Source organism: Helianthus annuus, chromosome 2 (genome assembly GCF_002127325.2).
Source record: "Helianthus annuus cultivar XRQ/B chromosome 2, HanXRQr2.0-SUNRISE, whole genome shotgun sequence".
NCBI lineage: Eukaryota > Viridiplantae > Streptophyta > Magnoliopsida > Asterales > Asteraceae > Helianthus > Helianthus annuus.
This window is the reverse complement of record NC_035434.2, coordinates 55,218,212-55,228,766: the sequence shown is the minus strand read 5'-3', so window position 1 is coordinate 55,228,766 and position 10,555 is coordinate 55,218,212. Positions and strand designations below refer to the sequence as shown.

Here is a 10,555-nt window from a genome sequence, read left to right as displayed (position 1 = left end):
GTGTTTGATCAATTGCTTCCCATTTTATAGGTATTATTTCAGATATTGTGTTTTGAAGTTGAAGTTGATTTTGTGTTTATTTCAGATTCAGGGTCTAGGTTGCCTCTTAAACGGGTCAGAATTGTCTTAGAAAGTGGCTGCCTACCAGGTGTTTGATCAATTGCCTCCCATTTTATATGTATTATTTCATATATTGTGTTTTGAAGTTGCTTATGTGTTTATGTCAAATCCAGGGTCTAAGTTGCCTCTTAAATGGGTCAGAACTGTCTAAGAAAGTGGTTGCCTACCTGGTGTTTGATCAGTTGCCTCCAATTCAGCTCTTTTTATGGCTGATTACACTTACATTGTGATTCGCTACACAATCAATGTGATGTGTTTTTGGTGTTCTTTTTCATTTTCTTCCGGTCTTCTTAAACAATCAATGTGATGTGTAGGTAGGGTGTTCAATTAACACACAACTCCAGTTGTGACTTAAACCGCATTTCCTTAAGGTATTGTTACAAGTTTTAAGTTGAAATGGTTTGATGATGGAGGAGTTGCATGTTTTTTAATGTGTTTTTTGATGATTGGTTACAAGGGTAGTTATAAAAATGTGATTTTTTTTTTGGGTTTTGGTTATTGGTAGGCATTAAAATGTATCAAAACAAGATTCAAGAAAAAAAATAAAAACTTTGATAATGAAGAAATTGTTAAAGTAGTTAATTTTCTTAATTTGATTTTGATATGCATAACAGAGATGTTGAAAGAAGATGCTAATGGTGGAGAAGTGTCGTCTGATATACCTGCTACACTCAAAGAATTGAATGACTATCATCCTTGCAGGTTCTAATTATTTTCGATCTTACAATAAAATGTTTAAATTAAATCAATGAATGTTTCATATTAGGATGATTCTTATTTAAACTTATTATTATGGGGCTCAAGTGAATCAAATATTGGATTTCTATAATGTTTTTGATAAATGCACACCAACTGCTCGATGAAATGCCGTGTGAAACTGAAAAGATTGTTAGGCATCTTATGTTACTGATAGAAGAGGTCACAATTTATACCTTAAATGGACAACAATATAAGCAATGGATCTGTTTAAGCAACGGTCTCACGATTCATTTGTACCTGGAATATGGTTTTGAGAAAGTAATTAACAAATGGTCAAACACTTATACTACCACTTGGAAACAAGAAATACACTAGAGGCCCATAATATGTTTAAGTCAAAATTCTAATCGTTAGCAATACTATCGAACATTCATTTTTTGTCATTTTTCTATTGAACTTTTATTTCAAGTTTTCTTGGACTTACATTTTGCAGAAAATGTTTAAAAAAGTATGTAATTTATCTTTTGGCCGTATCTTCATATTAGCTAATTGACTTATCTTTTGTTTAGTATTCCAAAATACGAACCTTTTGCATTCAGAACACACATGTGGCTAGATGTCAAAGTTTTCAAGAAAGACCTTAGGCTCAACTACTTCTGCTTCTGTATTTAGTAAATGTTGTAGTGATAGTGATGATCCACCTGACTCGAGCCAACCTAGCCCGTTGGCATCTGATTATGATATCAGAAGTCAAACAACAACTGGCAACCCTTCTAAGTAGGCTTTTTTCGTTTATTTTGAAACTTAAATGATTAAATTACACCAATGAGTGGATAAATAGAACTAATTAATTTTTGTTTTGCTGAAATATGATTATTAAGGATCAGTAGTTGCCTGTTATGAAAATTCAATCTAGAGATGTAGCAAAACCACCAAGAGTTGGTGGTAGGTAGTGTGGCGGTGGTGTCACCGAAAGGGTGGTGTGAGTTGCTGGCGTTGCAGGGTGGTGTCAAAGGGGGAGATAGAAGTTGTATTGCAGAGTGGTGGCGGAGGTGCTCCTTTGGCAGCCAGAGTGGCAAGTGGCGGAGGTAATCTAAGAGAACTGAAGCCTCCATATTTTTTTCCGGCAAAGGTTCTGTAATGTTTCAATTCTGGTATGATGTTTATTGTATGCGTATTCACTATTTTAATTTGAATTTTGTGATGTTTATAATTACACTCCGAGAAAAATATCTTTTTATCCTAATTCAAACCACCATTTAGTTACCATTTTTGTTCAAAACTTATACTTTTTGTATCCGATATTAAGTTATGTTAACATCATCACTTTGTAGCTTATTTGCTTTGCATCAAAGTTGCACCAATTAGCAAATGAAAAGGCCATAGTTGAAGTTGTTTTGCACTGCTTGCAAAGAAGTTCCTCTGATATAAATCATATGCTTGACCCATTCCTAACTTATTATGAATTCTTTCATGGGTGTAATTATAATTTGAGGTTGAGATATGGTATAGTTGTATATCATAGTCAAATAACATAAACGTGAACTTCAGTTTTTTTAACTGGAACATGTGGATTAGCTTGGTTTTAATTGGTTTTCAACCGAAATGGTGAATCTGGCTGTAGATGCATAGGGATTCGGCAACATGTAAGCTTTCGAATTACGTGTTTGTTTGGGTGGACAAAGAAACAGAGCTAAAGGTTGATGTGCCCGTCGAGAAAGGTTTGCATTCTTTCTGTTAATTGCATTTCTGTCATTGCTATATAAGTTTGAAAAGCATGAGTGTCGATTGATCTATTTTTTTTTTTAATTTTTGATGTCAGCCAAAAAGCAAGGAATGAAGGACAATTAGCTTCGATCCATTGAGTTTCTGTTCGTTGTTCGTCATTTGAGGAATGAAGGACAATCGGTGCTTCGACTTCGTTCAGCCTTTCCACATAAAGAATTTAGTAAATCTATCAAAACAAGGTAGGTTTCAAGTCAGTTTTTTTTTTTTTTTTTTTTTTTGTGCTTAATATATAGCTGGTTGCTGAAATCAGAAGAATTTAAACTTTTTTTTTTCAAGCAGTTTGCCCTTTTTATATTCCATTATTCCCAATAGACAAGTGATTACAAAATATTCCTCATTAACTCAACTGATCATTTCATTGACAAATAATACCTTGTGTCCTTACAAAATATCTGGAGGCAAAATACCATGGTAGTGGAGCTATAAATTCTCTCATCTACTATAGGGGGCTCTATTTAGTGAATACTCAAATGGGTCGATTAGAGTTTGAATTTCTTACCAAATGACTCCATGGTGAACATACGATTCGTCTTTTTTTTTTAACAATATTAAGCAATGTTCTTGATGATGTGCATGTACGAAATCTATATCTCGACACACAGTAAAATGGATGGGTTGCTTAGAATTTTTTTTTTTTTTGTTTATATTTAGCTATGGGTCAGTATGAGCCGGTTTGACACTAAATACTTCTTCACATATTTACCAATAAAGTTATATTTAAATATGGATTATAACATTGTAGACTCCTGATGTTGGTGATGCTTGCTAAATGAACTTTTAAGTTTTATCTTTTTTATTTGACCTGCTTCGGATAGAAAACAACCCAAATCCACCATTCATACGTAATGGGTCAAAATTATTACCTCCAGTGTCTTTCTTAATCACCGTTCAAAACTGGTTAATTCTAATAAAATATGTGCTACTTCTTATCATTTGTTTCTTTTCGTTTGTGCTTATACAAGAGTTTTGAGTTAGTTCTAATGTTACATGTACATTTGGATCTTTGAAAACCGGTTAAAATGGCTTATTTACCCATTGTTGGGTGGGTTGGCTAATGGGTCGTCGGTCAAATCGAGTTCAGGTTTAGAGGATTCATTTTTAGTACCGGGTTAGGTTGACCCACAAATGCTTTTTATCTCTTCTTTATAAATACTTATATATAAATAAAGTGTTAATAATCCTTAACTTTTGCCATAAATTTGGCGTTTCTTTCAAATATATATTTCTCTATGCTTGCTAGAAATCACTTTCTGTCCTGTACCAGAAACAGCCCTCAGGTAACTGAACCCCTACTTCTACAAATATTTCAACACTGGTGCTCTTGAAGGATGCAAGCTCATTAGGAAAGACAAGGTATGATCAATTCATTAATTTTGAAATTATAAATATTTGATGTTGTAAGTATAATCATAAAAACAACATTATTAATAGTAATATCTAACTTTGCATTTAGTTCATGTGTAATTTGCATAGCGAGAAGTTAAAAACTCATAACTGAGGGACCTTAAAGTCGTTCCTGTATAAAATAACTTTACCTGGAAACATAAAAATGAAAAAAAATATCTTTGAAAAGAACCCATAGGCATACGATTTGTGCAAGATGTGCATAAGGAGCTTCCAGATGTGCAGCCAACATATGTCACTAAACAGGCTAAAGGATCAATGTTTACGACTCACATGATTCACCTCATTCAAAGGGTTGTCAACATGTTTTTAGATTATATTTGTATTTTATTTACTGGAAACTGAGTTTGTTATGGCTATTTTGTAGACCAAGGATTGATTTGCAAAGAGTAAGGACCTGGTGGTGAGTATGATGGCATCAATGGGAATAAGCTCTTCTACCACCACCATCAGCGACAACAGTAGCAAGAAAAGCTTTTGTTATTGTATTTATGTTTTTACATCTTAAAGTTTTACTTCCTTTTAGTGTACTTTGACTTTCTTTTATTGAAAACTTGCAACAACTATAATATGGGTTTGGGGTTGCAATCATGATAATGGTGTCTTTGTGGTTGTGCTTTTAAATTCTTACTTTTTAAGGTTATTGAAATACAAAAGGTTTTGTTTCTATGGTCATTGAATTCAGTGTGTAGTCGGGTATGTAGTAGTCAAAGAGTCAAAGGTAGGTTGATGTGATAAAGTTTCTATGGTCATTGAATTCAGTGCTCTTGCGTGTTTCCATTTTTCCTTTTGGTAATGCTAGGTGTTAAACGATGCATCAACAAATCCGTATCAATTCAGTATTAATATATTTATGATATTAGGCCATGTTTGGCTTAGCTTTTCAAAACAACTTATAACTTTTTGGAAAAGTTAATAAGTCACAATAACTTATTGACTTTTCCTCTCACAAAATAGTTTCATCCAAACACTTTTTAACTTTTTAAAAAGTCAATAAACTAACAAGTCACTAAAATAAACACTCCCAAACACCCCCTTAATATTTATTTTGTTTCTATTCATGTATTTCAATTATTTGGTGTACTCTTTATCATTTTCGTTAATATTTCAACGTATATATAATTAAAATATTTATGTCAACAATGTTAAAGTAGTTATTTTTCTTATTAGCCACCAGTGTAACACACGGGAACTTAGACTAGTAGTATTATATATAGTGTTATAATACACTTCTCACACTTTAGGCACTTTTTACAGGATCCTTACCCTATGAATGTATATATTAAATATATAATTTACTATGTATATAAAAGCTTATAAAAACATTTTTGGCCCTTTAAAATTTTGAGCCTCGAACGACGGCACGGGTTGGCTGGCCCAAGAGCCGGCCCTGGGCGCTATTGTGGCATGAGTGTGGTAAAAAGCACTAGTCATGTATGTGTGGATATGCGTGTGGACTTATTTTACTGGCCAATTAAAAAATTTCATGTGGGGTTGGGCGTTATTCGGCTACACATAGTCTTAGATGATTCGGTTCGGTTTTGAGTTTTTTATAAGTCTAAATCAAAAGTTTTAATTATCAGATAATGTTAACCGTTCAGTTTTTGTTTAATCGGTTTTTGGTACAGGTATTGTTTAGTTACGAGCCGTTTAGATGTGTAATGAATTTGGGTAAAAGTGTGGGTCATAGTTTCACAACCAAAAGAGTTTATTGATTAAATATCATAACTATATGTTAATTACGCTCATTTATAGAGTAATTTTGATAATTACCCTACGAGTAAAATAATTATGAAAATGTCACCGCGTCTTTTTTACTTTTCCACTTCATTGTACGTTTTGTACGATAAGATACTTTGTATTTGATCTCTTGTCCAATGTAGCACGAGAGATTTCCGACCCGTTTACATACAAGAATTTGGCAATCGTAAACAAACACAAGATTGAAAACCATATTCAACTTCGATAATCAAATCGCATACTATAACCGACGATTGGGAAACAATAACTCGATTAAACCCTAAACCATAAACCTTACATAACCAATTCGACAGGATACTTATCGATACAATCCGACCAAGGACTATGGGCAGCTGGTTTTACGGTCCGTAACGCCTTCCAAACAGCACTATTACACTTAAACCCACTCCCAAATGCAATCTGCCAAACTCTATGACCCTTTCTAACCCTTTCTTTCCCTTCAATGTAAGCCAACTCATACCAAATCGAACTCGACGACGTGTTCCCAAATCTATGAAGCGTCATTCGTGACGCCTCAACATGCGTCGGCGATAGCTGGAGATTCTTCTCCAGCTCGTCGATCACACCTCTACCACCCGCGTGTATACAAAAATGATCAAATGCAAGTTTAAAATCCGGAATATACGGTTTAATACTCTTCTTGAACAATTTCTTCGCGATCAACGTACAAAAGAACAACAACTGTTCGCTGATAGGAAGAACAAGCGGACCCAACGTCGTAATGTTCGTTTTCAACGCTCCACCAGCGATCGCCATCAAATCTTTCGATAACGAAACACCTGTCTTCCCATTATCGTCTTGTTCTTGATACACACAACGAAATGCCTTATCATCCGATCCTCTATGCGTTCGGACCACATGAACGAGCTGGTACTTGGCTCGTGATCTATCAACAGATTTGTTCGATAACAGAACCGCGGATCCACCAACTCTGAACAGGCAATTGGGGATCAACATTGACTTCTTGTTCCCGAAATACCAGTTTTGAGTGATGTTTTCGGTGCTGACCACAACAGCGTATGTGTTTCGTTGAACTTGTAGCATATCTTTTGCTAGATCGATCGCGATTACACCCGCGCTGCAGCCCATTCCTCCTAGATTGAAGCTTTTAATGTTGCCCCTTAGTTTGTACTTGTTAACAATCATGGAGGATAATGATGGTGTTGGATTGAATAAACTGCAGTTCACCACTAGAATTCCTATGTCTTTTGGTTTGATTCCAGTGGTAGAAAACAGTGTGTCTAATGCACCAAACATAACCTGTGATACAATTTAAAGAGAGAGTTGAAACATTATTGATGAACAATATTTCTTGCAATATTAAATGAATGATGAACATCATTATTATAAGACCACCTGTAGTGGGCGTAGTTTTTCCAAAATTTGCCCAAAAAAACGCCCGATCACGCCCATACACCGCCCCCCGGGCGTGTTTGACCGATTTTTTTGGTTTGGCGTGTTTAAAATCACGCTGTTGGGGCGAAATTTTGACATTGAAGCTTCATTTTTTTGGCCAATAGCTTTTTTGGTTGGTTTTTTTTTATTTTTATTTAATTCTCTACACCCTTTCAACATAATGCCCACATCCCCACTACACTCATTTTAGAAAAACACCCAATAATACCTCTTACTGACTGTACTGCCACATGACGGAAAATGCCCAAGGTAGGGGCATTATTCACCCTTACCACTACACATAGTCTAAATTGTAACCATGGAAACTAATTATTGTTATGGGTATATACAAGAACTAGCTTAGCTCTAGCTCATGAGTTACTCGAGATTCGTTTGGTAAAAGTTCGAATTGAGCTTAGCTTAATGAGTTTGATCTCGAGTCTAAAAATAAGCTTGTTTCAAGAACGAGCATGTGCTTCATTATTGCACGAGCTAAATACGCATATTAGTTTTATTTTTTGTATTTAATATATTAAATTTGTAACCATGTAATTATAAAAATTAATATTATATATAAAATTACGAAAATAATTAGAAATATTTAATATGTTATCTATAAAAAAATAAAATTAAAATGTATATACACAAATATTTATATATGTACGTAACTTAAAATTTTTTGAACAGCTAAATATTGCACTTCGCAAGAGTTGAAACCAAATACCTAGAGGGTTTTCCTTCTACCACGGGGCTAAAGCCTCAATGGCTAACATTAAGCTTGTTTAATAGACAAGTCTGAGCCCCATCTTCATGTATTAAGCTTGAGCCGGCTAGTTAACCTAAACAGGCCTATTATTTATGTATTTTTATTTAACATTAAGGGTTAGGGTAAAATGAAAACTTATACGAGTTATGAGAAAATAGAGAACTCGTCCTACGAAAGGTTTTTTCAAAAGTTTTTTTTTACCAAAAATCCTAAAAAAAAATAACTTTACCAAAAAAAAACTAGTTTTTTTTTATTTACGGCAGCCGTAAATACTGTAAAAAGTGATGTCATGCTTATGTCATCAACTTTTTACAAGTGCTGTAAGGGGTTGAAAAACACCATTTCGAAATATTTTTTTTAATTTTTTTTACGGCAGTCTTTTCTAACATTTTAATCTAGGGGTGTGAAAAAAATGGGGGCAAAGCTCGCACGGGAAGACCGAGTTCTCTAAGTTTTCACAACTCGAAAGGGTTTTCTCTTGATCTTGATCCATCCTTATTACATGTCAAAACTATGATAAAAATAACTTAAATATATAATGAAATAATGTTAAAATATAATTAAAATGTATGTGTAAAAATAACTATAAATATATATAAATAATTAATGAGTATCAACGAGTCTGATCAGTTTGAAACAAGCCGAACTCGAGCTAAGCTTGTTGGATCGGCTCATTTTGACCCTAGAGTAATAATAATCATCTCCAAACAAATATAATAACTTAAAACGTAAAACATATTATATATTTAGAGTTAAATTCACGTACAAACAACCTTATCGTACGAAAGGCATGAAAAAAAAGAAGAAAAAACGCAATGGCCATTTTTCATAATTATTTGCTCGTAGGGTAATTATCAAAACTACTCTACAAATGATCTTGTAGGGTAATTTTGATCTTCTATGGTAATTTTGAAACTTGTAAAGTAATTATGATACCCTACAAGATCAAATTATCATACAAGATCATTTGTAGAGTAATTATAATACTCTACAAAATTACTGTACAAGATCAAAATTACCCTACAATAACATTTTACAAAATTACCCTACAAGACCAGAATTACTCTACAAGATCATTTGTAGAGTAATTTTGATAATTACCCAACGAGCAAATAATTACGAAAATATCACCGCGTTTTTTTTACATTTTCACCATATTCGTACATTTTGTATTTTGTATGACAAGAGTATTTGTATTTTATCTTTTATTTAAATTTAAAGTAAAGAATATAGTAATTACCTGCTGAGCTTCAACCCTAGCGGCAGCCATGGAGGGAGTTGGAGGAATAGTATGCATCGCTTCCGGAAAATACGTTTCTTGACCGAGTCCAGATCGTTCCAGAATCTTCCTCTGAAACTCCAACGACGACTCATCAAAATCACCAGTCAATCTAGAATGCTTCATGAACCGTTCATAAGGAACTTTTAATTCATTTGGAGGACCATAACACGCGTAATCAACAAGATAAACATGTTTCGGTCTCCTCATAATGTAGACAGTCGACCCGAACACCAAAACAGCCGAACATATCACCACACTCACAACATTGTATTGCAAATCTTGCCATAAGTCATGCAGCTGGTCGTTAAGGCTCATATCATATGACTCCATTATTGTTATGATTATTATGGGGATTGAACATAGGGTTAGTATGTGTGAGATTAGGTAGTGGTAGCCTAGTTTGACGTGTTTAAGGTTGATGGTTTGGAGGAAGTCGGGGAGGCGGCGGTGGTGGATTTGGACGGTGGTGGTGGTGGTGAGTTCTCCGGTGGCCATGGTGAGGGGTTGGGGTTTGAGAGAAGTCAAAAGTGTGTGGCAAGATTTATAAATAATAATGGTGGAAAATGTGTGGAGGATTGGGAGTGTGGTGTACATGAATGGAGGAAAACATAATCTAAGGAATGGCCCACTTTTATATATTTTTTTTTGCTTTACATGTGTTTTTTTGGGTTTTCCTTTTTGAAGTGTTTGTCATCATGTTTGTGATCTAGATGTAAAGTTATATAAAACTAGTATTTAGTTCTCGTGCCGACTATTAAATCGAACAAAAAGTAAACATAAAAACGTTGAATCACGTGTGCTCGTTGTGGTGTGTTGACGCGCACAAATTAGGGTGAAATGTAGAATATATAAAAGAATAATTAAGTCGACCTAGGAGACACGCGTTGTGACCGAGTCGTTAAACAGGGAAAAAGACGTAAAAACGTTGAACCACACACGCCGGTTGCAGCGTGCTGATTCACAACATTTAGACCGAAATGTGAAATAAAAAATCTCAAAAAGATGAAAAGAATAGGGGACTAAAGTTGAAAACGAAAAAGTATTAGGGTTAAAAATGAAAAATGTTTTTTTTTGACAAATTTGAAAAAGGTATAGGGGTTAAAAGTAAAAAATGATAGAAGTGCAAATGATAAAGCATGTGGTACAACCAACTAAAAAAAATAACATATGTGGTTAGTAGTTTATTTGTTTACGATTTATATGTAGGATCGTTTTGCGGACCCAAACGAGTCGTTCAGAAGAGATCTCGTCTAATACGAGTGGCGGAAACAAACGTATCAGACAGGGCCGGCTCAACCATTTTGGTGGCCCAAAGCAAAATAAAAATTTGGGGCCCTTTT

The 10,555-nt window shown here is 34.4% G+C and overlaps 1 protein-coding gene across 1 annotated transcript; it reads right to left on the bottom strand.

The window, feature by feature from the left end:
* Nucleotides 1–5,977: 5,977 nt before the first annotated feature.
* LOC110914980 (3-ketoacyl-CoA synthase 4) lies at nucleotides 5,978–9,879 on the bottom strand. Its single transcript, XM_022159597.2, has 2 exons — nucleotides 9,174–9,879; nucleotides 5,978–7,032 (listed from the first exon to the last, which is right to left on the bottom strand). The coding sequence occupies exons 1-2, from the start codon at nucleotides 9,807–9,809 to the stop codon at nucleotides 6,046–6,048; spliced, it is 1,623 nt and encodes a 540-aa protein (XP_022015289.1). The 5' UTR covers nucleotides 9,810–9,879; the 3' UTR covers nucleotides 5,978–6,045.
* Between the last annotated feature and the right edge of the window lie 676 nt (nucleotides 9,880–10,555).